At 41.0% G+C, this 25,172-nt stretch overlaps 6 protein-coding genes across 8 annotated transcripts; 1 reads left to right on the forward strand and 5 right to left on the reverse strand.

The window, feature by feature from the left end:
• Positions 1–5,401: 5,401 nt before the first annotated feature.
• On the reverse strand, positions 5,402–6,561 carry LOC108074402 (probable pseudouridine-5'-phosphatase). Its single transcript, XM_017166429.3, has 2 exons — positions 6,357–6,561; positions 5,402–6,286 (listed from the first exon to the last, which is right to left on the reverse strand). The coding sequence occupies exons 1-2, from the start codon at positions 6,472–6,474 to the stop codon at positions 5,505–5,507; spliced, it is 900 nt and encodes a 299-aa protein (XP_017021918.1). The 5' UTR covers positions 6,475–6,561; the 3' UTR covers positions 5,402–5,504.
• A 163-nt stretch (positions 6,562–6,724) lies between these two features.
• Positions 6,725–7,514, reverse strand: LOC108074399 (probable pseudouridine-5'-phosphatase). Its single transcript, XM_017166426.3, has one exon. It carries the CDS (start codon positions 7,512–7,514, stop codon positions 6,780–6,782), a length of 735 nt encoding a protein of 244 aa, XP_017021915.1. The 3' UTR covers positions 6,725–6,779.
• On the reverse strand, positions 7,483–8,595 carry LOC108074400 (pseudouridine-5'-phosphatase). The gene is made up of 2 exons (XM_017166427.3): positions 8,355–8,595; positions 7,483–8,232 (listed from the first exon to the last, which is right to left on the reverse strand). Exons 1-2 carry the CDS (start codon positions 8,416–8,418, stop codon positions 7,577–7,579), a joined length of 720 nt encoding a protein of 239 aa, XP_017021916.1. The 5' UTR covers positions 8,419–8,595; the 3' UTR covers positions 7,483–7,576.
• Positions 8,596–10,128: 1,533 nt separating this feature from the next.
• On the reverse strand, positions 10,129–12,586 carry LOC108074396 (insecticyanin-B). Of its 3 annotated transcripts, none has more exons than XM_017166423.3 (6): positions 12,451–12,586; positions 12,172–12,399; positions 12,032–12,117; positions 11,893–11,978; positions 11,741–11,821; positions 10,129–11,097 (listed from the first exon to the last, which is right to left on the reverse strand). In XM_017166423.3, exons 1-6 carry the CDS (start codon positions 12,468–12,470, stop codon positions 10,798–10,800), a joined length of 801 nt encoding a protein of 266 aa, XP_017021912.2. In that variant the 5' UTR covers positions 12,471–12,586; the 3' UTR covers positions 10,129–10,797. The 3 variants fall into 3 exon arrangements, with proteins under 3 accessions (XP_017021912.2, XP_070140283.1, XP_017021911.1); XM_070284182.1 differs by having other exon boundaries at positions 11,015–11,097; positions 11,880–11,978; XM_017166422.3 differs by lacking the exon at positions 10,129–11,097 and having other exon boundaries at positions 11,626–11,821; positions 11,880–11,978.
• A 186-nt stretch (positions 12,587–12,772) lies between these two features.
• Positions 12,773–14,638, reverse strand: NLaz (Neural Lazarillo). The gene is made up of 6 exons (XM_017166424.3): positions 14,515–14,638; positions 14,327–14,447; positions 13,572–13,702; positions 13,431–13,510; positions 13,263–13,361; positions 12,773–13,168 (listed from the first exon to the last, which is right to left on the reverse strand). Exons 1-6 carry the CDS (start codon positions 14,613–14,615, stop codon positions 12,942–12,944), a joined length of 759 nt encoding a protein of 252 aa, XP_017021913.2. The 5' UTR covers positions 14,616–14,638; the 3' UTR covers positions 12,773–12,941.
• An 8,229-nt stretch (positions 14,639–22,867) lies between these two features.
• Positions 22,868–23,790, forward strand: LOC108074410 (uncharacterized). The gene is made up of 3 exons (XM_017166438.3): positions 22,868–23,027; positions 23,105–23,218; positions 23,273–23,790. The coding sequence occupies exons 1-3, from the start codon at positions 22,956–22,958 to the stop codon at positions 23,714–23,716; spliced, it is 630 nt and encodes a 209-aa protein (XP_017021927.1). The 5' UTR covers positions 22,868–22,955; the 3' UTR covers positions 23,717–23,790.
• Positions 23,791–25,172: the final 1,382 nt, after the last annotated feature.

The raw sequence follows: 25,172 nt of genomic DNA on the forward strand, positions 1-25,172 counted from the left end.
CCCAAACCAACCACAGAAACATACGCACATGGTCATGTAAACTTTTTGTGACCTCAGCTATAATTATTGCCATTTTTTTTTGCTGTTAAGGCACACGGACCACATGTATCCATATGCATATATGAGCCAGCAAAACGGGTCAGTCCAAAGTCAACATTAGTTTTATCACAGTCCGGAGTCGAGAGGAGCAAATTCTCGACAATGACAAAAAATCTTAATGAAACACAAACAAGACAGGAAGCGGAGGGCGTTGGTGGCGTAGGGAAAGGCCAACACACAACAGGCAAACAATAAAAACTGCTCGGTAAAAAAAAGACAGAAAAATCCTCATTAAGCAAAAAATAAATGTCACGAATTTGTACCGAAAATTAAAATGAAAGAAATAATGTTATACCCTCTCAACAGAAATGGGGTTTTACGCTGTAAAATAAATAGTGTAAGAAAATATTTTTAATATAAATAAATACATTTTAAAGTAAAATAATTTATTCAGACTTCAGTCGAAACTATATTTAATCTTATATTAATTTTAGATAATTTTAAAAATAATCCAAAGTCACTAACAACGGCTTTGTTTTTAGATTTTTAATTCATGAATTCCTAATTCCCTATCCTAAGCCCCAATACCTTCATTTTGACAAGGGTATTTTACCGACACACAATCTAATTTGACCTTTTTACTGGCCTTGCGGTATTGTTGATTGGTACAAACAAAATCTTTTTGGAGCCTTTTCGAAGCCTTTCACGCATGAATATTGTGTAGGCGTGGTCAGTATAATTCCACGTAACCATTGTACCGGATAATCTACCCACATAAAGAAAAAGAATCGCAAGACTAAAAGAGGAGAACCTCGGACATCCCCACTGATGAAAGTAGAACCGTTTTTTTTTTCGTGGAGTGTGACGAATGTGGCTGCAAGGAGTCGGAAGGACACATGAAGAATGCACCCACTTGGGAGCCGATTTTTCATTTGGCTTACGAATCATCAACCAGAGCTCTTTCAGTTTCCTTTCTCGTCTTCTTTTCTCACTATCTACAGCTTCAACGCTGGGCTTTCATCACTTTTTACCACTTTTGGTACTTTACCACTTCTAAGTCCTTGTCCTGGCTTGGTCTCGGATTTGTGCGTCTATCAGTAACTAGCGTTGCTTCCCTTTATCCCTTTGAAACTGTTACTGTTAAAGATGTGTCTTAATTTCTTCTATTTAACTTATGATGTTCAATACTGTAATAGTTTTCCTATTTAAGATGTAAACTATACTTTCTATACGTCTTCTCTCTAGGTAGTCTCTCTAGGTAGTCTTTCCAGGTAGACTTCTCTAGTTAGTGATCGCTCCTCTTCGATCATGCACAGTTCCTTATCGACATTTACATTCGATAGTTTCTTATATATTATTTATACTATTTACAAAAATATAGTTACATTAATCTAGAATTTATATAAAAAGTATCTCAAAGCCGGAAACTGCTTTCTGGTTTCTTTTATTGTTGCCTTCATTGTTTCCTCTTCAGATCTCTGTGCTTTTGCTGGTTTTATTTTGGCTATTGTTGCCTTTGATAAATTGTGCGCTTTTCGTTTTGACACATGTCGGCGTTTGTCTGCCCAATGCGGCTGAGTCTGGGAAGGAAAGGGGGGTCCTTGTCTAGGCTGGTCTGAATAGCCTCAGAGGTTATCGCACTTTTTTAATATCCGCATGCTTTTTCTTACATTAAATTCGGTCCGAACCTTTAACCTTTGCCTGATCTTTGGCTTGCGAAATGTTTTTCCTGCCGCCCGTTGCAACTAAACTTGTTGACATTTTCAGGCCTGTCACATGACTCTGAAGGCCTGCGACTGAGAACCCGAACCTGTGTCCTCCTGTCAGTCTCCGGGTCCCGAGTCCTGTGTGCTCCTAGTGCCGTGTCCTGCGTCCATGTTCGTGTCCGTGTCAGGCGTCACTTTATGTCCCTGACAGCGGCAACAATTTTATTTACTTAATTTGGCTTTAGTTTGTCATTTATTTACTTGTTTGCCACAACAGCAGTTGGTCAAAGTGTCCACCTCACGTGTCCCGCCTCCGATTCCAGGGCCACATCTCCAGGGCTCGGATGGATCTGGGCAGAGTTTTTCGTGTGCGTCTGTTGTTGTCACTTTGACGCTGACGTTGATGTTTTCCTACTTTGGGTTTCAGCTAACCTTGGAGTATGGAGAAATTACTATAAGCTTGGCAGCAGTTGTTATATATTTCCTAAAAAACAGATCCTGCAATGCAGATTATTTGTATCTATCCATAATATGCAAATCTCATTTATTATCTAAAATTAAATAGAATTACTCGTATACAATTTATTATGAATTCCGTAAGTGCTTTTGATACACTTACTTTATATTCTATAGAAGTTTTTTTACAAGTCAATTTTCTGTTATATTTATTAATTTTTTTTAACTCGAATATATGTTTGTATAACCTTTCTTAAAGGTACAATGTTTACATAAACTTAGTAATACTGAAATTAACAATAACTGCATGCTTTTCGCAAGAGTATCTTTTGTTCGTATAATATCATCACCTTACCATTTGGTTTTATTTGTAACACGGTGACACATTTTCCTGCCCGCACTTTATTGCATATCGTTGTCGGAACGTGGCATTGAATTTTTTATGAAAATTTAGAGCAAAGTTGCTGTTTTTCTTTGTTTTGGCTGCCGCTGATGCTGCTGCTGTTGCACTTTGGTACCTTAATTAAATATTTATTTCAATCATTTTCGGCAAATGGATGGACACCGTGCCAGAGAGGCACGAAAATCCATTCAACGCCGAAGTGAGATCTCACACAGGGACGACGGGGCAGGCGCGCCAGAAAGGGGGGCACTAACATTTGTCATTACACATTAATAGCGCACCATTAATCTTTTTCGTGAGCCGGGAGCGTGAGGGTCAGAATGAATGCCAGGCTGGGTCCTGGACCTGAATCTGAACCTGGATCTGGACCCGAGTCGTCGTCTGTCGCACAAAACCGTTAATTAATGTATGCCATTTAGCTGGAAAATTGCAAAAGGGACTCACACACGTACACAAATCGGTATAAGAGGTAGAGATGGCAGCGTGAATTAGGGAAAAGTCGGGAAAATATCGTATAAACTTGATCAACGTCAAGGAACCTCGAAGGAAACCTTATCAAACAAATTTCAATATATTTATAAACTATTTTACATATATAGATTCACCTCTATTATCACCTAAAGCTCCTACAAATAGTTACTTCTTGTACATTTTTTATAATTAACATCTACGTAGAGGATATACATATATATTGTGAATGCAGGGAATTCTCTTAACTTTAAATCCACTTAGAAATAGGAATTGTTTTTGTATAAAGAAAACCTTTTTGGAAATTTTATTTTATTATTATTAGTATTCTTAATAATTAGCAACTTTCTCCAAAAGCACGATCTCACCACTCTCGCATATGTGTTTTGCCAGCCCATCATAATGAGCGGCAATTTAGTGCCCTTTTGAATGGTGCCGGTCGGTGGGTGGCTGAGCCACTGGACGGGTGGTTGGTGGGGCGGTTACGTGGCTAGATGGGTCGCCGTTGTCGCCACCGCAAACAAGCAAAGGCAGCGGCCACAGCAGCAGGGGGAAGGGATTGGGACTTGTCTGGGACTGGGGGTGGGGCTGGGTCTCGGGATTGGGCTTGCCCAGCAGGTATGCTTGATTAATGCTTTATAACAAGGCTCGCACAAAGCGCGCTCTGAATGCACACCCACGCCCACACAAACCACCAACTGGCGGTCCACACACACACACACACACACCCTCATTCATGTGTCGCCTTCGTCCTTGCATTTTAACATTAATTTAGTGGAATGCCGCCGAGGACTATGGAAAGCCTTTCAGCATACGTTGACACACGTTAATCCATGTTTTTGTAATTGCTTTGCTTGTTTCCAGGAGAAGTTCTGGAAAACACTAGTACTTAGAAATAATGGAACTGCTTCGATAGAGCCTAGAGCCAGCCATCAAATATAAGAAAACTAGATTTCAAATTCAACAAAACTTTTCCTATGTAAGATGCCTTTGGGGCCATTAGTGGGCCTAATTAAATTAGGAAATTAATCGCGGCCAGATCTCGTTTGGGCATTGTGCTTCTGACATGGCCAACTATTATTACTTCTAGTCCGTTTCGCTGCACTTTCCCTTTTTCATAATTAATTAATTCTTTTTTGATATTTTTTCTTTACTTTTCCATTTCTGCAGAGCTTTTTGCGCGTGAGTGCTTCCTGTGGCGTTCGTTCATTAGGCAAAGGCGGAAGAAAAGCCAGTGGAAAAGTTGAGAAAAAAAATTAAATAAAATAAAATGATGCTAAAAAATGTGTCTAAAGAGTTAAAAGGTTTATTCACTTTGCGCCATCCGACGGGTTTCAGGCAGGGGTGTGTGGGTGGGAGTGTTAAACCGAGTTTCGGGGTTGGAGACACATTTTCCGAGTTGAACATTAAGTAATTATAAGTTGCCCAGGAGTTGGCTGAAAGTTGCAAGTTGGCATCTGCAGCTAGGCAAACATATTGCATGTCTACGCCCTTGTAGACACACATTCACACTGTTAGAGCCGGCGCACACTGCGTATGCGTAATGTGTTGAATAATTAAATTGTCAAACAATTGGCTTTTGGCAGAGAGACAGTGCAGAGATGACGCCAAGAAAATGTTGAAAGTAACTGGGATTTATTGTCTAGCAGTTGCCTCATCCTGCGTACGGAAAACGCTTAATCATCTTTAATTGAAAGCACTTGATGAGCTAGCCAAATGCCAATGAACAATGGCGGAGTCGAGCGCACAATCGGCATTATTTATAATGCTTTTTAATCTCCATCTGAATTTGCATTTGGTTTTTGCTGTGCTAGAAGAGGAGGAATGTGTGCTGTCAAATTCATTTGCTGGCTGATAGGATTCAATTTCCTTGTCATCATCAAAACGTTTTCAATTAAAATGTATTTATTATTCAGCAGATAAAGCAACAACAAAATCAAATAATGCTAAGTCGGCTTATCACTGCCTAAAGTTCTCGGGATCAATGTCGGTTCGAGCGAATGTGTCAAGAACTAAGATCAAATTAAAACGAAACTCAAATAAATGTAATTAAATAAATAAAATAATGAAGTCTGTGAATATATGTATATGTGACTTTATAGTAGTTCATATTGTTTTGTTTGCCTGCGAATTGCTCTGTTTCCATTTTGCCATGAATGAAATTCAGTTGTAAAAGCTTTTAGGCTGATTGCCAGGATTTGCCATTGAGTAGTTGAAATATTTAACCGCAAATCTGTTGAGTTGTTAAATACGAATGAAAATCGATAGAAAGACCCTCATCATACAAAAATGGATGGACATGAGAACAAGAAATAGTATTGCTGTGAAGTTTTGTAAAGTAAAATTGGATTTATTTTCGTTGTAATTTAAATTTTGGTAAAATTCCAATGATATTGACAACACGAATGCCCTTGTTACCTGGACAATGTCACCTAGGCCGCTTCCTCGCCCTCCTCCGCCTCCTCTTCCTCATCGGCCGCCGCCTTCTCTTCCGCTTCTCTTTGCAGTGCCGAGCTCCTTCGGCTAGCACCAGACTTCTGGGAGCTTCGGCGACTCGATCGCTGTGACTTACGAGGCTCCGGTGACTCGGTTCTGCTGTACGGCGGCATATCGAACTCCTCCGGATTGAATTCCTCCAGCGTCTCCAGGCGCAGAGTGGCCAATTCCGACCAGCAGCACGGCAGCTCTGGTTCGGCCAGCATCACGACGGGAAGACGGGCATCCCTGGCCGCTTGAACGCCCTTGGCGGTGCCATCGAAAACGAGGGTGCAGTCGGGGCCAGCGTCTCCCAGTCGAGCCATGGCAATCAAGTACACATCCGGTTCCGGCTTGAAGGCCCGCAACTCCGTATCATCCGCACAGAGAACGGTGCAGAAGGTCTCGAAAAACTGCTCCCGACCGCGGATCTTGGAGCAGTACAGTGACTCGGAGCAGGAGGTGACCAGTCCCAGTCCCACGCAGCACTTACTCAGGTGGGTCACCAATCGCTCCACTCCCGGCATCAAAGGTGGATTCGCGATCAGTTCGGAGGTTCGTTCATTTAGCTCAGAGCGAAACTGTTCCCAGCCGATGGGAAGTTTACATTTTCGGCAAATCAACTCGGCCATCTCTCCCGTTTCCATTGGTCCGCTTTGGATCAGCAAATGCTCTGGGACTATTCTATTATAGCTCGAAGCGAGTTCCAGGAGGGCCCTCCTGTATATGTGACGGGTATCTGTTGGAGGAGCGTAGATGGATCAGCACGGAACGCTCGACTCTTTTGCTTCTAAAGGTCAAAACCTCACCGAAGACGGCACTCTCCAGATCAAAGATGCAGAAGCTGATTCCCGGACTGCAGCACATGGGTGGACATCGGGCGCATTCCGGTGGAGTTTTAGGTATGTTACAGGGAGGGCTGCACATTCTCAGGACTTGTCAAAGAACTTTTTAATGAATTTTTACCTGAACTCTCCTAAAATTTTGAGTTTTTGTCATTACAAGCAATGTCAACGTGTCTATTTACAAATTCTTTTAAATTGGATTTTTCACAGCTTAGAAACAGGATACCATGACGCCAGGAGTGCCTAAAGTTATCAAGATCTGATTAAACCACCACACTCCCTAAAAATATGCGCGTAAATACAGCTACACAAGAAAATTATTTTACCAAACTATATTCATTTAATTTGTTGTATTTTCTTCCCTGCATTTTTGTCACAAATCAATTTCTAAGAAGACCCTAATAATGGCGGCAGTCCAAAATACTGGGGTCTGAAGGCCTCCAAAGATCTCAGCCTCAAAGTGGCCGGAGCACTCGTCCGGATGGAGACCAGGGGATCGGGAACGAGAACCACTTGCATACCTGCGGCCAGAGCAGCCTCCATTCCCAACAGTGATGACTCGAAAACGAGGCACTTGGCGGGCTCTGGTCTCTCATCAAATCGTGAGGCCGTTGTGAGGAAGATGTCTGGGGCGGGCTTTCCCCTCTTAACCTCTTCGTCGGACCCACTGAGAACCACGTGGTGGAAGACGTCAAACAGTTTGGGGTGGCGAAGTGTCTTAGCATTAAATGAGTTCCGACAGCTGCTACTCCCGATGGCCATAGGGATATTAAAGTCATGTAGATGCTTCAAGAGGCGCTCTACGCCAGGCAGCACCTTGATGCGCCCGAGGTCGCCGCGACTCAACAGCTTGAGCCGATGCTCAAACTCTGTGCGATTCAGGGGCAGGTTATAGTTGGCCACAATGAGGTCGGCCTGTTGGGACAACGGCTTGCCCATGCAGCGCATCTTCAGATCGAAGCCAAAGGTGTGCCCAAAGGGATCGAGGATCTTCTGGATGGACTCACTTCGCAATCTTTCGCTGTTTATCAACAAGCCATCCAATTCGAAGATGCAGTGGGTTACCGGCTGAAATAAACAGTGCCTCGAATTCGGCTTTATACTCTGGTCTTCGAGAGACATTTCAGAATTATTTATTTTGGAAAACTGTGAAAATTGGGAGAGATAAATTTGGGGTGCTTATGTCAGCCAAACTCGAATTTTGAGCACTTGCCAAAGGCTGGCAGTCCGAAAAGCTGTGGCCTGAACTCTGCCATCGATTCGAGCACTAAAGTGGCGCCTTTTCTTTGTTGCTCGGTCACATCATCCTCGGGTATCATAACCACCTGCATGCCAGCCGCTACGCCGGCCTTCAGTCCATTCGGAGAATCCTCGAAAACCAGGCAAGACTTGGGATCTGCTGGGGGATTGAAACGAGAGGCAGCCAGGAGGAAGATGTCCGGCATCGGCTTCCCTCTGTCCGGCTTTAGGCTAGGATCATTTCCGCACACGACATGATGGAAGGCCAGCATGATATCCTTATGAGCCGATGCCTTCAAATCGAATACTTTTTTGCCAGAACTAGTGGCAATGCAGAAGGGTATTCGGAACTCGTGAAGGTGGAGAATCAGCTCCCTGACCCCCGGTAGCAGGGCGCAGTGGGTCATATGTTTTGCGGCAGCTGCCTCGTAAGCGTTACACAAATCTTCGGTCTTCACTGTAAGGTTGAATTCCTTGATAAGGACAGCACACGCTTGTAAGGCCGGCATGCCCATATGCCGCCTCTGACACTCCCGGGTGTAACTTTTTCCATATGAAGCCAATATTTCTAGCATAGATTGGAAGTATATCTTCTCAGTATCTTAAATCGAAAGAAATGTTATATAGGTAAGTTTAGGTTAAAAAATTTGATCTTAATATGAGGAAAAGTAAAACAGATCTGATATCAAATATGGCTTTAAGCAGTTTCCGATTTTTAACTACCCAGTAAGGTTCCATCGAGGTCGAAGATGACATGGGTGACTGGACAATAGCATTTGGGAGCCATTTTTAATACGGTCTCTTCATGCGAATCAAGATCAGTGCATATTCATAATTTTGCGTAATTAATTTTGAGCTTAAAACGAGAAAAGTCTGAAAAGAAAGTTACAAATGTGTTCCGAAATATATAAATGATTTTCTAATTTTGAAACTGGGGAGAAAAGCCTGACATGATGAACAGAATATGATGCTTTGATCATACAATACTTGATGAAATTTAATATATCGTCCATATTTTGGTTCTTTGATGCCAAGCACCCAAACTTTGAGCAGCTGCATTGCTCGTGTTCAGCTGTCATTTCCGTTTCCGTTTTATATATTTGGCTAAGTCTAATGCATGCGGTGCACGGCTTTCAGCCAAGACCCCGCCGCCTTTCGCCAGTTGTTGCAAAGTTGCGTAATTGATTAAGCAGTTGCCAGGCCAGGCCACCAGAGACGTTTTCAGCAACGCGTCGCCCAAAGTTTTACTTTGGCCAAAACGTGCCCCACGCTTCGGATGGAGGGGGCGTGTGGGTGACGGTAGTTCCAGGATGTGGCGTTGCGGAACAAAAGCTTCCACGGTGGGTTTGGAGCACGGCATGTCAAAGGTGAGTGCATCGCGATGCTTGATCTTGGGTGGAGTTTAACAGCCAAGCGCTCAGGGCTCACAGCAAAAGAGATTTCGGAAGAACTTGGCTATACCTATGCGATATCTGATGGTCTAGTATGGTAAATTCCTAGTATGGTAAATTCCTTTCAAGATTAAACTTAATATACTTTTTCAATGGATAATTGATGCTTGTCCCTTCAGAAAAGTACAACTAAGCCAACCCCATAGTCTATCCAACGAAGTGTGCACTTTTATTACCTTTTATTGGCACCATCTCCCTCTGCAGTCAGAACCATTGACCGTAACGCATTAATGTCGTCCTGTGGTGGCCAAAAACGAACCAGAAGTTGGTTCGATGGCTGCTTCGGTGACTGAATGGCTAACTGGTTCGCTGAGCTTGCATATTTTATGGCCAAGTCCAACTTTAATTGGAACAATACCAATAAATGCCAAATGCAGATGGCCAAAGGGGAGCCAAAAAGTTTGATGTGCATTGACCGGGATATCGGAGGACCCCGCACAAATCGCCGCTGTCCGCAACGGTGGAAATCAGCTCAAGGCAACACATGCACACACACAGACACAGACAAACCGCGACCGCAAGGATAACAACGGCTTTGGCCGCCGCAACGCGTCGTCGTCGCTGCAAGTTTGCGGTTTTTGCGGACTAAAATTCAGGGAGCAGGCTAGCAGACCGGTTAACAATTCAATGAACGCAATTACTGCACCCAGATTTGAGGCAGGTGGACACCCAACGTTGCCACGACAGCGATTAGAGACGCGCTCAAATTAAGCGTTTACAACATGCTGTTGTTGGTCAACGAAGTGGGGATTCCCCTCATTCAACGTGCAGAAAAATTATAAAAGTCGAGTATTTGGAACGACAGATCACTCATTACATTACAAATAGCACCTAAGGAAGGTTCGTGGATATAAAAAAATATTTATCCGACTTTATGGCAAACCAAACACAGTTCGTTTTTGTTAAAAGATTGGAAATTTTATGAAATTTTCGTGAGAAAATTGCAAGGCAAAAGGACCCCTTAACGGGACACTAAGTAGCCTTGCCTTTCTATTACAGGGTAACAAAAAATGAAACAGTAAAAGCATTAGGGGATCCCAAATGGTTGGCTGCATAATTTATGCGCACAATTCGTCGCTGCATGAATGTCCTCTTCTCGAGTCCCGTTCTCAGTTGGCTGCCACAATGCACAGCTGACGCACAGCGTCCGGACAAGTGTCCGTCCGACCAAGCGTCCTGTCCGATTAATTAAAAGGCATTTTATTGACTGGGAGGAGGAGGAAGAGGAGGGCGGTGGGTGGCACATGGAACGGCGTGGGTCACTTTTATTGCCAGTACCTTGGTGCGAGGCTGATTGCTCTAGCTGATTTGGCATTTTCCATTGAGTCAATAGGAAATGAAAATGCGACTGCATGAGTCGGCCATTGTTAAGTTAGAACAAAGTAAAGTCAATTTCGATCGGAACAAGAAGGAATCCGCAAGGTGGCCAGAAGGAGCGGTGGTACGGAAGGTCGTAAAGCATGTCTTGATATAGATGTTGTAATGAAATTACTCCCATTAAATTGTTACAAAATAACGGGCCAAAAGGGCTATCAGTTGCCCCTGGGTTCGTCTCAAAGAAGACCATCAAATTGAATAAATAGTATATTCCGTATAATCTGGCAAAGAGTAACCCAATAGCTGGCGGGCAAGCCGCAAAATCTACCAAGCGAATTCAGCCTTTCGGCACTCAATAAAGGCTATCCATCTATGGACAGAGAGGGCTCAAGTGTCAGTCACATATTCCTACAATCCTCACGGCGCTCTCTTGAGCGATTTCCCCAAGGATCGCAGTGCAACAATGTGTGCCGGAGAGGGGAGGCTTGGGGAGCAAACATGGGCACAAAGTCCAATTTGTTTGTAATGGCATTACTTTGTTTACAAAACAAATTTTGTATGCATAGCGAGTAGTCTTCGGCGGAGCCTCCAACTCCGAGAAAAGAGGTGGGAGTCGCTGGTTGGGGATTCCTACGATTTCTCGACCCTTGCAGCAAGCGTTGCACACCCAACTCGAACTGCCGCGCAGTCTGGGAGAACTGGAAAACAAAAATAGAAGGACGGACAAATAAAATATAGACATAGATATAGATATATATATACTTTTGTATTTGTGTGCAGCTTCTAAAAATCGTTGTACCATAAAATTTCCCCAATGGACCCTCAGAGTTTTCAGTTTCGAAGGACTCTCCGTGCTGCCCTTTCGCTGTTTAATTTTACAATTGTCCCTTTTCTTTATTTCTGCCGAGGGAATGAGGTGGTGGGGCAGGGTTTATCTATGCCCATCCGTTCCAAGTGCGGTTTTGTGATTTATGTCAGTTTCTGTTGGCCAACATTTGTTTTGCTAACAGAGAACAAACACCAAGGCCAAGCAAATGGAGGAGTTTTTGGTAAAAGCAGGCTAATATGGCTTCCTGGCATTTCAGGCTCTATTCCTACAGGTGTCGTATATTTGGAATTTGATATTATTTCTGGCTATTAATGTGAAACCTGGTTTTAAAATAAGTGAAATATAAATTTACCCGAATATTAAACAGCAGCTTACAATTAAATTAAATTATTCATGGTTGTCAAAGCATTACAAATCAATTTTTAATGCTTACAGTCTTACAGATACAGTTCCTCAGGTATCAGGGGGACAGGCAAGCTGCTGTATTTTCTCGAAATTACCTATCTTAATACCTTTGTCTCTGGCTGCTTTCTGTGCATCGTATACAACTTCAGCATTGGGAACACGCTGGCGAAACTGAAGGACTGCCCAATCTGAAAAAACCGTAGGAAGATAATATCTTATTGATTTCACAGGTAAATCAGCACTCACGAAAGCTAATTACTTTGTTGGTTTCGAAACACATAAAGCGGATGGCAAAGTTCTCGTAATCCGTATCCAGTATATAAATCTGAATGCCTTCAGGAAATACTAAAATAAAAACTAAACTAGTGATTTTGCCAATGATTTTATCCCTTTTCTACCTTTAATTTTTGTATCTTGAACATAGCTTCCTGCTGCGACATCCACATGTTTAATTTGAGCTTTTCTGAACACCACTGTATCGGTTCTGTGAGCAAGATAATTGTAGATCGAAATAGTATATATATTTGCATATGCTTACTGGCTGCTTAACTTTCGCTTCTCAACGTATAGTTTTGTGCCGATCTGTTTGAAATCCACCGACTGACATCTGGCAACCTTTTCCGGTATTGGTGGGTATTTTGAGTGTATGTACCACTTTCCCTTAAATTTTTCCATGTCAAAATCTTTTAAGCCCGTTACATTTTGAGGACAACGTGCCCGAAAAAACTTCACCGCTCCTGCCAGTTGAAGCGTGAGCAGTGAAAATCTATTAAAAGATGTTAATTGAATGACTTTAGGTATTGAATGTTTTACTTACACAAAAAACATACACTTCATTATGCTAGATAAACTAAAGGCAAAACTCTGGCTTTGTTCATTTGCAGCTTGAGAGAGTTTAACAAAAACTAATCAACAATATGCGGTGGCGGTTAACAATTAAAAGTGTGAAAAATATAGGGAAACTAAAGTATTTAGCTGCACTCATTACTTATTTTATTTTATTCACAAGCCTTGTGAAGAGAATTTCTGCTACTTAATTATGGATTTATTTCTGTAGCTGTAGAGACTAGAATTATATTTCATTTCAGACTAAGAAGATTAGGGTCGAGGACAATTTTGACTGTGATTCTAAAGGTATATTCTTTTTACATGATCGTCATCTTCGATTTTATTTCTCGCAATAACAAGCTAATTAACAATGGTATAATAACTATAAAAACATTCCAATGATAATCTTTTTATGGATTAGTAGTTAAAAAAGTTCATGAATATGTCGTAGAGACGCTCATAGAAGCGTCGCAGCCATTCTCATGCCTTCTCAATGGCATTTGGCACTGCCGTGGTTACAAAGTCATCCAAATCAAGGTCATCTTCATTAGCAAATTCTGTGCCATTACCACCCAGTTGAGGGCACTTGGTCTGGATCGTATCGATGAGGAATGCCTGGGTTATGTTATTGTCTTCCAAAATGTTTTTGGCATCCTCAATGGTCTTTGCCGAAGGTTGGCGCTCTCTTGTTAATATCCAAACGATTTCTGTAATTTAAATTTAAATTTACTGCTTAGTTCAACTCTTATTCTGTCAACAATAGGTGCCACAGTTCGGGCGTGGACTTTTTTAATGACTTACTGAAATTCGCCAAGGGGGTTACGCTGGTGCAGCTATAGACAACGGCATAAGATTCATAGTCGGTGCCCAAAACCTGGTAGTTGGCCTTGGTTAATTGCTCTGCAAGGTGTGAGATACACAAATAAGAAACATAGTTAAGATATAACACCAAATTTGTAAGCTACTTACGGCTGGGGTAAAAGGCCACGGCCAACTGAGCAGGTGCGATCACCTTTGCCTTTCCAGTTACATTAGTGGGGAGTCCAGTGCTATTTGGATTTTACATTTATAATTATTATTTTAAAGAATATAGAGTAGTATATTACTTACAATCGATTGATGGCCGCATTAACAACTGATATAGTGCTATTATCTATGATACTATAGTTGGCATATATGCATTTTTTGCCGATCTCAAAGGCAAATGGATATTTGGAGTACTCGTACCAGATGCCCATATACTAGAGGGTTAGAGATATGAATTAATTAACAATATTTGTATTGATGTTATATATATTTAGTTTATAATAAACTTAAATTAAATAAGCTGCTTCAAGTGTTTACTTATCATATGCATTCTTTACGTAAATAACATAAGTTTTATAGTAAACATTACGTTACAAGTGCTGAGAGTGTTTACTTATTGGATGAGTTCTTTAACAAACAATGGGTAAATATAAACATGATTAGATTTCTTTTTAATTAAGATAAGGTTTGATTACAAAATATTAATAGGAAAAAGTTATGAATGGATGACAATTAAATGCCTACTGATGTACAAATTAGTTAAGTATATAGTATTTTAATAACTTTTTAACATTTACAACTTTAGATTGTCATTACTCTTAGCTTAACTTATCTGAGATCACAAAATCAATACACTACAATATCGTTTTCTTAAAAAAAAATTATTATTTATAAACATTTTAATACAATTCCCCAAAACCAGCACTTAAGTTTAACAAATCTTATTACATATTGTTACTAACTTAAAGATGACTATTAATCCGTATTATTAAAATAATTCGCTTCTATACCTTCGCCCAATATTCTATTTGTCATGATCATTTAGAGGAACTACTCACCGCCTCCGCATCGAAGCTATCCATTACTTTGACATCCGGACACTTGCCGGGAAATGGCACCTGAGCGTTTCCCAGATAAACTCCATTAGCCGCCAGCAAGACAAGCAGCGCCAGATGCGAACTGTAACGATGATGGAGTAGAATGCAAATAATTGCTCGGAGCTCAAGAACTACTAAGTGGAGCCCACCTCGACCGATGATTCATTGCAGAATAGAACTGATGATAGATACTCTCCCACTGATTCTGTCGTACTTCTGGCCTAGAACTGCTGTTCGAGTGCAGCTGCATCGCAACTTATATATGCGAGTCGAGAGAGCTTTATTGTTATAGCTCGGAGCTTTTCCAGTGCGCCGACTCCGGTCGCCAATGTAAACAAAAGTGAAATGCAGACGATCTGGATGAAAGTTCAATGTGGAGGGGCGACACCCGGGGGGTGGCTTGGGTGGCGAGGGCACTTCTCCCTATATGACCGCCGCTCCTCTCGTCACAATCACTAGACACAAATGAAAAGCAAATGGAATATGTGCAGCGAAATTATAATTACATTATTTACATAATTTTAGCATGCACTTGGCGATAAGTCGACATCGATAAGGGCTTCCGCATGCTAAGCGGAACGATTTGGTTTGTAATCGACTGAGATCGCGGCGGGAATCAGTTCAATGTCCTAAGTATTGCATTATATATCCAGAAATATGTCACGATTGCAGGGTGGAATTTCAAGTTATGGTAACCGGAAGTATCCGAAAATGTAAAACAAATCTATTTATACCTTTGGCTAACTCTTATAAGTATTAATATTAGATGTTCCTGTGATTTGTTTTATTAAAATCATTGAAAAAGTAAGAAAAAATAAAATCAAATAGCAATAAAAATATAAAATAAACAAAACCTAAAACGTTATTTTATATGATGAAACTTACATTTATTCCCTTAACTTCATTTTGATTAGCAATTTCTTACAAATACAAAAATTATGCACATCATGGTGTTGAAAATACATAATAAATTAAGACAATGTACTTGTTAAGGCTTAGGATAAGTTTCGCTTAGCAAATACAACATAGTTATTCGAGAAAGAAAATCTATATAAAACTTATTGCTTAAGGTGGTGTTTATAATTTTAAATGTATATTTTGCTGCACCTATTCGATTTAAGATATATTTATCTGTATTTTGCCCCAAGTTGCAACTCGTTAATAACTAAAAAATAATTATGTTAGCTTAGTAATAATTTTCCAGCAAGGGGAAGAGCTTAGTTCCACACTGTGGATTGTATTTGTGGCGCCACCTATACAGTGTGTGTAACCAACGCCATCTATTGAGCGCTTTGCCGTTCGCCTGCTAACCAGATACAATTTTCGTATCTCAAGGATTTCGGCAGCTCTTAACCTTTATGTCGGGAAATCCCGTTGACAGAGTCCAGATTTCTGTGGGATTTCCTCTTTGCTGCGGAGAAGTAGAGAAATTACATTTCCCCACATATATGCATAATTAAATTAATTAAATGTAAACCACAAATTGAGTTAAATGTGCAAAAATGTCCGCAGGACCATCGTCTGCAGGTGGAAACGAAGCGGTATTCAAGTGAAATATGTTCCAGCAAGGGTTGATTTTAAAGTTTGAGGGAAATGAAGAAGAACATTGTAACCAGGATTTAAAGTTAAACCTGAAACCACTTTTAGGAAATTTAAATTTTCAATATTATAACGAATTACCATGCTCCTATAATATTATAACTATTTTTGAAATCTTTATGTTTAACCCTCTCTGAAACACACATATTTTTTTAACCATATGCGGCTAGCGCAGATTCTGAATGGCCAGCCAACTATTTGGGAACGGGGATTTATGGCGCATTGCCCCGTGAAAGGACTGTGCCTGCCAGGTTCGGATGGATGGATGGATGGCTTCTGCTTGGATTTGCTGTGGCTGCCACTGTTTGTTGCATGCAGGGTGTAGTAATTAAATTTAAAATATGTACGCATTTGCCGGACATCTGAGCTTAAAAACAGGTGCAAGGCTTGAGGGCCGCCAGTGGAGTGGGCCCGGGATAATTTGATCAAAGGCAACCATAAGCCGGTAGCTGGTGAGTTGAGAGCCGGTAGTCTGAGCCGACTGGTTATTACAGGCCGTAAATGCAGCCTTATGGACATATCCACAACAGGAGACAGGACAGAGGCGCACTTTGGGCATATTTCTCCGGGGTCATGCACAATACCTTAAGGAGATTTTCTGGCTATAGCTCTTAAACACATTTAAATTAATTTATTACATTTTATATCACCAAGTTCCCAATTAGATTCTGGCGGGGTTTGGGTATTTAATATTTTGTGCGGTTGGTCCCCATTGGTGCCTGTCACTGTTTTGCGAATGCGGTTCCAGTGCATTAAATGTCAGAGATGTTTCCGTGTTTTTAAACAGGATAACATACTAGTTATATGCCTTATGATAAGTTGATACAACAGCCTTAAAGAAACTCATTTAATAACAAATATAATGCAGTAGTTGTGCGACTTAAATGTTTCCTTTTGAAAATATATTTTATACTTACAAAAATATATTAATCTTCGTGTCACGATTCCATCTCTGAAACGGTCGCACACAGCTCAATCACTTTGCCATTTTAAGTGCTTGGATATTTTGCGGTTATTCATTCGCTTTATGCGAATTTTGTTGAATGTAATTTGATTTAAACTGAATTTTGTCCGATATATAAAAATCAGTGCCGTGTCCAGGCCACAGGATATGCATGTATTTATGGGAGAGAATGCATGTGGCTATTTAATTAAGTGGCTACCTTTAAAGCCAGCCACCAAAATTGAATTAATTCTGATTATTGTTGCAGTTCAGTTGCGTTTGGCCCTCGTTCGGGGTTTTTGGCGACTGCTGCAATCAACAGTTGACATAAAAAAGGACTCGCACTAAACTGTCGGCTAAATAACATCCCAGCGAGGACAGCTGGAGCAGCAACATCAAGTGGGTGGAGACACACTCCGGCGACCTTTAACCCGAGCCTGGCAATCGCCTGGTGGGGGCTGCAGGCTGGCAGGAGTGTGAGGATGCTCCGCCGAATGCGTGGGAATTGCAAAACATGACGCAATTTGTGCTCGCTTTTGTTGCTTGTCCCTTTTGCATGCCACTCTCCTAGGATATTACCAACTGCTCGTGTTCTCCTACACACGCAAAGCGTCATATATTAGGATGTTGGAGGGGGGATACTGCTGCCATTAAACAGAGATATGGCTAAGAACTCCAAGAAAATGGCCACAGCTATAAGCTTCTGAGAAAGGTTACATGAAAAGAAAATCCCGAAAATATAAATTGATATCTCTTCTACAAAGTGTTTAAATTTCAACACCATTTCAAGTTAATAATAGAAAAATTAACTTAAATTATTTTAAACCTAATTTTAATTTATTAAAATTGCAAAATGGTTCTTATATTGAGTAAGTATTTCCAAGAGTCATGCTCATGTGTCGCGTATGATACATTCATATATTTATCATCGAAAATGTTATTTCATTCATAACTTTCACCTGATCACCTGCCACATCGTAAAAGCTTACGACTCACACAATCATAGCACAAGTTTTTCCACCTCCATTTGATGTTGCAATCTTGGACAAATTTATTTATTTAGCACATTGTTTTTCGCATCGCTCCTTTGGGCATCAGTTGCGCCCGCACCAAAAATAAAAAAGAAAACGCGGAAAACTCTGGCACACAAGAAGCCAACATCAAGGACAATAACAATAACAACTCGTGGCAGACAACAAAGGATAGGGGAATAGGGGTTAGAACAAAAAGGACAAGGACAGGGGCGAACCCTCGAAAGTATTTTGATTTGTGAAATGCTCGTAAGTATTGTCGTTTTTGGCGCTGGCGCTGGTAGCAATTTCTTAAATTTTTTATAGCGCATAACCTGTCTGGCACACATGTGCCACCTCCTCCCCTGAAATCGCAGCCCGCTTTCGCAGGACCACCCACAAAACGCAGTTCGCAGGACGAAGACGTTGGGCGCTTGTTGGCAACGCTTATTGCATTATCCTCGGCTAGAGTCAGTCAGTTCGGGATATATGTACATGTACATGTATAGGTGTGGGAAGATATATCCGCGCCAACTGCCGCAGCTGATGCCACTTTTGGCTCGTGGCAGCCGCGAGCTGTTTGCCTGTTTGTTGTTATCCTGGTTATGGCCAAAGCCAAGGCAAACTCCCAGGCAGTGGGCACCAAGCTGCGATTTCTACCAAGGATTCCCAACGAATACTTGGTACACTCCATGGGGAGATCTCGCAGACTAATGGCCTTTAGGGTTTTATAAAGGAAAGATCCTTTAATAATCTTGGCAAAGAAAAATTTTAAAAACACTTTAAGGAGTTCTTTTTTAAATGCGTTGCACACTTAATTTGGCATAATTAAATTAAGTAATAATAAAAATTGTGGTCAAAAGTAAAATGTTCCTTTTTATTTTGATTCCTAAGCTTCCTACAAGAACTCTCAGTTATGTCATATTCCCATCGAAAAAATAAAGGAATTATGAAAATTGGCACGGCTACAGCTGGGCTCCTTGCAATCCCCGTCTCATAGACACCTCATACCCCAAGCTCCACCAATCCCCGCTCTAATGCCTGCCGAGAAATGTTAATACCGAAAAAAGCGAACCATTTGCCGCAATGAAAATCGCGTAAATTTCATACTGATTGTAAGTGTCGCCGTTTTCTTGACGTTGCCATGAAGGCAAAAGCTAGACGGACAATGCACTGGAAAAAAATCAAAGGTTTTATTAACTCAAGCAATTTTTGAACTCTATTTTTATGGTATCCAAAATATAATGAATAATAAAACGTACACAATGTATGTATATTGAGATCATACATTTTTTAAATGCTCACATGGAAATACCCTATTTTTCTGTGCATTGAGGAGAAAATAGGAGATGCAGACGGAACTGCCATTGCCGTCTGTTTCCCCTCATCCTTCAGATTCCCGTTTTCCCCGTCTACCGCCTGGGCTCTGGTGTTGGCTGTCGCCTGCAGATTGTCAGCATTGTCACAATTGCAATTTTTAGGATGGCATGGGGACTCGCTGATTTGGTTGCCATTTCACTATTTGAGCGTTTCAAACATTTTGCGGGCATTTACCATAAAGAGGGAAGCGAATCGAAGTCGGAATCCGAGCCAAGAACGTCATTCGATTGCGTTAATAGCCGAGAGTGGCGACCAATGCCAGCTGCAGATCTTTGAAATTGCAAAAGTTTTCTTTAGCATTTTCTTCGGTTGCCTTTCTTTGTCGTTTTTATGTTTTATGAGTGTCGATGTGCTCTTTACATGTATAGTTGTCATTTCCTTTTTTTTTGTGAGAGAAGCTGACAATGTATTTAGCATAGTAGAATTAAACAAGGTAGTCCAGTCTGGTCCCAAATGTTCGAGTTTTAGGGCTTATTTTGACAGCTCGTGTTTATTCATTGAGATAAACTCAATGGGTTGAGTAGATTGTGTGCACAAATATTATTCCTGTCAATCTGAGTAAATAAAAAAATAAAATAAAATGTCTTACTGCAATTTTTTTCTTTAAGACAAGAATATATTTTAGAATTTAGAACTTAAACAAAAGACTAGCCATACATAAACAAAAACAACGCATTATGTCAAACACAAAATTATTAAAATTTAAGTTATAAAAAAGACAACTGGTTTAATGAAATGGAAAACGTTTAATTTGGGACCTTTATTTATAAAACTCCACTTCAGCAACAACTTTAAAGAGATTGAACAATTTAAGCCCCAATGTACAATCTTATAAACATAGTGTGTTTAACACACATACTATTGACATTTCACTCAAACTTTGAGACTATACCCGTCTCACGCATACTTTGATGAGTCGAACTAGGGCTTATTTTTTTCGACTGGACTACCTTGTATAATTCTACTATGGTATTTAGTAACTTGATTTTTACAATTGTTTATAGTTTATGGTAATGATTAGATTTTCATACCTTCAACTCTTCATCGAATATATTCACAGTAATAACGAACACCTGTTTTCAGTTGATAATATATGAAAAAAAATCGCGACGCCAATATTTTCAGTAATATTTTATCCAAACACTAAAGTAAATACATAAATATGTATGACAATTTATTATAAATTACCCATAAAAAGCTTCAAAAAAATAAAGGAAATTACCTTACAATTTCTATTTGCACATCCAATTGGGCTTCTATCTCTTCTTTTACGGTCAACATTTGGTTGGCTTCTGTCGAAACTATGATTAAAAAACAATTTTGCAAAAATATTGAATCACGTCGCGCTTTTTGGCAGCTACTCGCAGTCGAAGGAAACGAATTCGTGAAGACGGATGGCGCTTTTTGATGGCCGAAAATCAAGTTTGTTTTTACGTGCCATGTAGTTGGCCCTCGAACGTGGCCGACTTGGGCCTGGGGGATGTCAAAGGTCGCAGCTGCTGCAAATGGCTGGTGCTTTGGCGAAATGAGCGGCCCCCGACCAAAACTCACTTTTGGCTATGAGAAATCGCTCGTCATCATCGACGCCTGCGAAAATCCGACGGCGGCTCAGACACCCACCCACCGACAGGCGAAGGCGCCATAAATTATGCTCCTTCCCATACGTATATGTAGATACATATATAGATGTGTATATAGACATCTGGAGCTGTGAAAAATCGTGCCCCAAAAACTTTGACCCAACCCCAGGAACACGAACAGAACTCGCAACTTATTGAAAATCACTTAGACACACATGTGACGCTCTCTAGTTCGTGAGCATGAAAATGAAGCTCGAACCGAAGGAATTTTCGGGGCTATAATTTATGTCTTAGAATTTCGCAGGATATAGAGGGTGGGGGTTGAGCCACCAAAAGGAGCACCTCCTCATACACACATATGTAGTAGGTAAGGTAAACAATTTTGGCTAACAAAGCGGTGACCAAACGCTGCCTCAAAAATGCACTTGATAAAGGCCGAGATGTCCGGCCAAGGGATTGGGAAATAAGCCCCAGTTGAGTCTAAAACTGGACAGGAACAGAGTCGGTGGCTTCAAAGGCTACTTAATAGACATGACCACCGGCTAAGACCGCCAGCATGTGACGACAAACTCATAATTTATGGCCACATCCCGGCCAGACGCCGAATGCTATCTCTTCCTGATCCACCACTCCGGCTCTACTTCGGCCACTAGGATGTGTCCGGACGGCATCTCAGTTTCGGTCTGCATTTTGGGCCTGTCAGTGTCGTCTGTAATTGTTTTCCTAATGGTGGGTAGCCGGAGCTAGAGCTGAACCCCAAAAACATGACCGCACTTAAGTTGTCAGCCCAGTTATGGGCGTGGACGAATTTATGGGGCTCGGGGCAAACAAGATAATCGCCTTGGAAATGGACAGAGTCCCCTTAGTAGATTTAAATGGAGCTCTTGGTCCTTGCACTATCAATTGCGAAATGCAACCTTGAAGTTCAAGTGCAGGAATCAAGGAATTTTTAAATGAAGAAAATATAGAAAAGCAATTATTACTTAACCATTTACTGGGACACATCCAAGTGGCCAGATTTTTTTGAATCTGTTCCCATCCATTCCAGATTTCCGTTTCCTGTAAGCCTACAAAATAATCAAATCAATTGGCAGACAGGAAAAGTGCGGACACTTGGCCCAGCCAACTGCGACTAATGCGTCGCCATCAGATATGCAAACAATCGTCGAGCCAGACGAATAATTGAGAGTCCAAAGTTTATTAACCGGACTATGCACTTGAGGGAACTCCAGATCTCCTTAATTTTTCTCGGCTAATCTCGTCGTCAACGGAAAACCCAGAGTGTGACTCTTTCAAAGTAGAGCTGGGAAAGTATTGATAGTGGCACCTTTCGATGTTTTCAGAGCGAAATGTCGACACGACCGATAGAAGCGTTTCTATTAGGAATTCTAAGAAAAATGAAATTCCTGGAATAGCGAAATATGTCGCTATGCTTTTTCTCCTGAAGTTTTCGTGCAAACAATATAGACACTCCAGAAGTATTGATCCAATTATAGTCTTTTGCCTTTATTATTTCTTTATTAGCACTGAACTTGGTTCTTTTTAAACTTCTAGATTTACAAAACACGACCACTCCGTTTTGTTGGTAGAAAGAAGAGAGCGGAAACGAGCGAAACGCTAATAATAGTGTTATATAATACGAATATATTGTTTTGCTTAATATCGATGTTTATAACGATATTTATATCGATATCTTAACAGTTTCCACTACAATCCTTTAAATTAACAGCTTTAACTATAACTTTACCAACTTAAACTTCAAAGCAAACTAGCAGTGTGAAAAATTTGTGGACAAATAAAACATGCCGATTTGATCAAATGGAAAGGACGAATTCTGTGATTATGTGCATTGGTTGAAATTTGCAACAATGTGAAAAGATAATTAAGTGAATTGTATGGTGTAAGCCGTCCATTAATCACGTAAAGTTAAAAGTTATCGAAAGTTACCAACGCCAACTTAACACTATACTTCTCAATGCAAGTGTGCTTTAAAATTTATGTCACACTAGCAAGTGCAAAATTTTAATTGAAGTGGAAATTGGCGGAAGGCAGCCAAAAGTTAAAAAAAAAAACTAGACATGTTTCTGGATGCTTTTGGAAACCCAAAGGAGGTGACACCCGACAATCTTCACGAATATTCATATGATCTGGTGAGAAATCCTTGCACTTGAAATTTGTATATGAATTTCAAATACATTTGTACATCAATGAAATGTAATTTATGTAGCATGAGACTATGCTGCTGACATCGGCTGACCACGAGGTTTACATTCCGCCCAAATGGCACGGCACCATTTACAGCACTGAAGAGCTGCTGCAAAATTACAAAAAGCGATATAATGTGAGTAGAAATTAAGTTTGGTAGAATGTCATTATAATTCTGATGTTTTGCTAGCCGGATCCCACCCTGCTGACCTTCCACGCCCTTCAACCGTATGAACCGGAGTTCATTTGCTGCGAGAATGTCGTCGTGGAGCTGACAGCTTTGCCGGCTGGGCAGAGCCTCTTTAGCGAAATGGAGATAGTGGTTTTCCTGGTCAAGCTGACGGCAAGTGGGTCTAACATGCTGATCACAAAGGAGCTGGGCAGCGACTTGAACTTCTTTCCGCACAACCATCACTACCATGCCCGGATCTTGAACGAGGGCATAGATGTGGTCTACGTGGACGATAAGATCTATTCTGGTGCTGGTGGCTCGCCCGCCAACTATCAGCACCAGCGTCTGTTCAGTTTGCTGAGCAACATCCAGCCCGGCATGGTGAAGAGTCTTTCGGGTGGTCCCCTGCCCGAGGTCCTCCGCATGGCTTGCAGGAAACCCGTCACCGTTGAGAAAAACTAAAAAGATCTGGAGTTCCCCCAAGTGCATAGTCCGGTTAATAAACTTTGCGACTCTCGGATGTTCGTCTAGCTCGACGATTGTTTGCATATCTGATGGCGGCACATTAGTCGCAGTTGGCTGGGCCAAGTGTCCGCACTTTTCCTGTCTGCCAATTGATTTGATTATTTTGTAGGCTTACAGGAAACGGAAAACTCGAAGAAGGTTCGACTGTTACTAATAATCTGGACAACGAAAAAAACATAACTCCCTAAATCCTCTCAAGAGAAGGGAACCTCGTCTCCTTTCCACAACCCAATATCGAGTAAATATGTATATTTGTGGACTATGCAAAGCAGTCTTTGGCATAAACTTTTAAGTTACCCCATCGGATGGTAAGCCGAGAGGACCCTGCCCCGGTCCAGTTCACATTAGTATTCATAACCAAATGTCATATATAATATTTTTGGGTGTACCAATGGCCAAATCCCCTTGGGCAACGCACTGCGTGACATCTTTGTTTGTGGTCTGACCTCCTGTGCGGCCAAAAAATAATCTCCTTCCTTTCTTGATCCCTTCCTCTTCGAATACGGCCTTCAGCTATTTGATGGCTTTGCAATCGCTCCACTCTTTTGTTTTGTGCTCGGAATATCTAATGGATGCGTGCAACTAATTGAGTTGCCAGCAAAGGGATTTGGCTCTGCTCCTTGAATTGCAAATCCTTTTGCCAGGGATAAATGGTTTTGGTTGCCCTTGTTCCCCAGGACTTAATGAATCGGATCTTGAGGATTTTGTAAAATTCAAAAAACAAATTTCAAGCAAGCAAGCCAGGCGATGTGTGCATACCCGAGGCTTAGATGTGGTCTTAATATGTACAATTTTATTTGTTTATAATATTATGGAAGAAATATTTCTTTAAGTGAAGTAATTAAGTATCACAATAAATGTTTTGTTGGAATATTATTAATAAACATTCTAAGCCATTTCATAGTTGCTTTCTCATGTGATTATACCTTCTTTTGTGGATTTTGTTATTCAGTTTTAATCTTAAATAACTTTACTATGAAAAGTGGTAAATAGTAATGCACATTATTTGCTTGTTGTTGTTTAATAAATGCCAACATTTTATAGAATATTTTGCCAATTCAATCTCATCTGCACTGCTTTCCAACCCCGAGCAACATGTTACCTGCACCTGTTCAATAATTGATGTAAATCTGTCAGCACTGAGAAGTGTCACACTCGTTTTAACCAGTCCGGACTGCTGGTGCTGAGTGCCTTGTTGATCCCTTTTATTCCTGTTCCTGTTGTTGTTTCAAACCGGCAACTTGTTCACAACTTTTGATGGCACTTGCAAAAAAGGAAACAAAACTCCATGGAAACTCCGCAGATGTTGGGTGAAAGGCAGATGAGGAGGGGGACTCACCTGGTAACCCAGGACTACGAAATGCAGAGGCCTATGGGCAGACTTAAACTTATG

Source organism: Drosophila kikkawai, chromosome 2R, assembly GCF_030179895.1.
Source record: "Drosophila kikkawai strain 14028-0561.14 chromosome 2R, DkikHiC1v2, whole genome shotgun sequence".
NCBI lineage: Eukaryota > Metazoa > Arthropoda > Insecta > Diptera > Drosophilidae > Drosophila > Drosophila kikkawai.

What these genes read in the sequence shown, in the direction of transcription:
- LOC108074410 (XM_017166438.3), top strand. Translation starts at nt 22,956, where the DNA reads ATGTTTCTGGATGCTTTTGGAAACCCAAAGGAGGTGACACCCGACAAT. An exon ending in ACGAATATTCATATGATCTG is followed by an intron (nt 23,028 to 23,104) that starts GTGAGAAATCCT and finishes TAATTTATGTAG; the next exon opens with CATGAGACTATGCTGCTGAC. An exon ending in ATTACAAAAAGCGATATAAT is followed by an intron (nt 23,219 to 23,272) that starts GTGAGTAGAAAT and finishes ATGTTTTGCTAG; the next exon opens with CCGGATCCCACCCTGCTGAC.
- LOC108074402 (XM_017166429.3), bottom strand. Translation starts at nt 6,474, where the DNA reads ATGTGCAGCCCTCCCTGTAACATACCTAAAACTCCACCGGAATGCGCC. An exon ending in TCTGGAGAGTGCCGTCTTCG is followed by an intron (nt 6,287 to 6,356) that starts GTGAGGTTTTGA and finishes CTCCTCCAACAG; the next exon opens with ATACCCGTCACATATACAGG.
- NLaz (XM_017166424.3), bottom strand. Translation starts at nt 14,615, where the DNA reads ATGCAGCTGCACTCGAACAGCAGTTCTAGGCCAGAAGTACGACAGAAT. An exon ending in ATAGCTTCGATGCGGAGGCG is followed by an intron (nt 13,703 to 14,326) that starts GTGAGTAGTTCC and finishes CTAACCCTCTAG; the next exon opens with TATATGGGCATCTGGTACGA. An exon ending in AATGCGGCCATCAATCGATT is followed by an intron (nt 13,511 to 13,571) that starts GTAAGTAATATA and finishes AAATCCAAATAG; the next exon opens with CACTGGACTCCCCACTAATG.
- LOC108074396 (XM_017166423.3), bottom strand. Translation starts at nt 12,470, where the DNA reads ATGAAGTGTATGTTTTTTGT. An exon ending in TGTGTTTCGAAACCAACAAA is followed by an intron (nt 11,822 to 11,892) that starts GTAATTAGCTTT and finishes CGGTTTTTTCAG; the next exon opens with ATTGGGCAGTCCTTCAGTTT. An exon ending in GAAAGCAGCCAGAGACAAAG is followed by an intron (nt 11,098 to 11,740) that starts GTATTAAGATAG and finishes TTTGTTTTCCAG; the next exon opens with TTCTCCCAGACTGCGCGGCA.
- LOC108074400 (XM_017166427.3), bottom strand. Translation starts at nt 8,418, where the DNA reads ATGGCTCCCAAATGCTATTGTCCAGTCACCCATGTCATCTTCGACCTC. An exon ending in CCTCGATGGAACCTTACTGG is followed by an intron (nt 8,233 to 8,354) that starts GTAGTTAAAAAT and finishes TTTCGATTTAAG; the next exon opens with ATACTGAGAAGATATACTTC.
- LOC108074399 (XM_017166426.3), bottom strand. Translation starts at nt 7,514, where the DNA reads ATGTCTCTCGAAGACCAGAGTATAAAGCCGAATTCGAGGCACTGTTTA.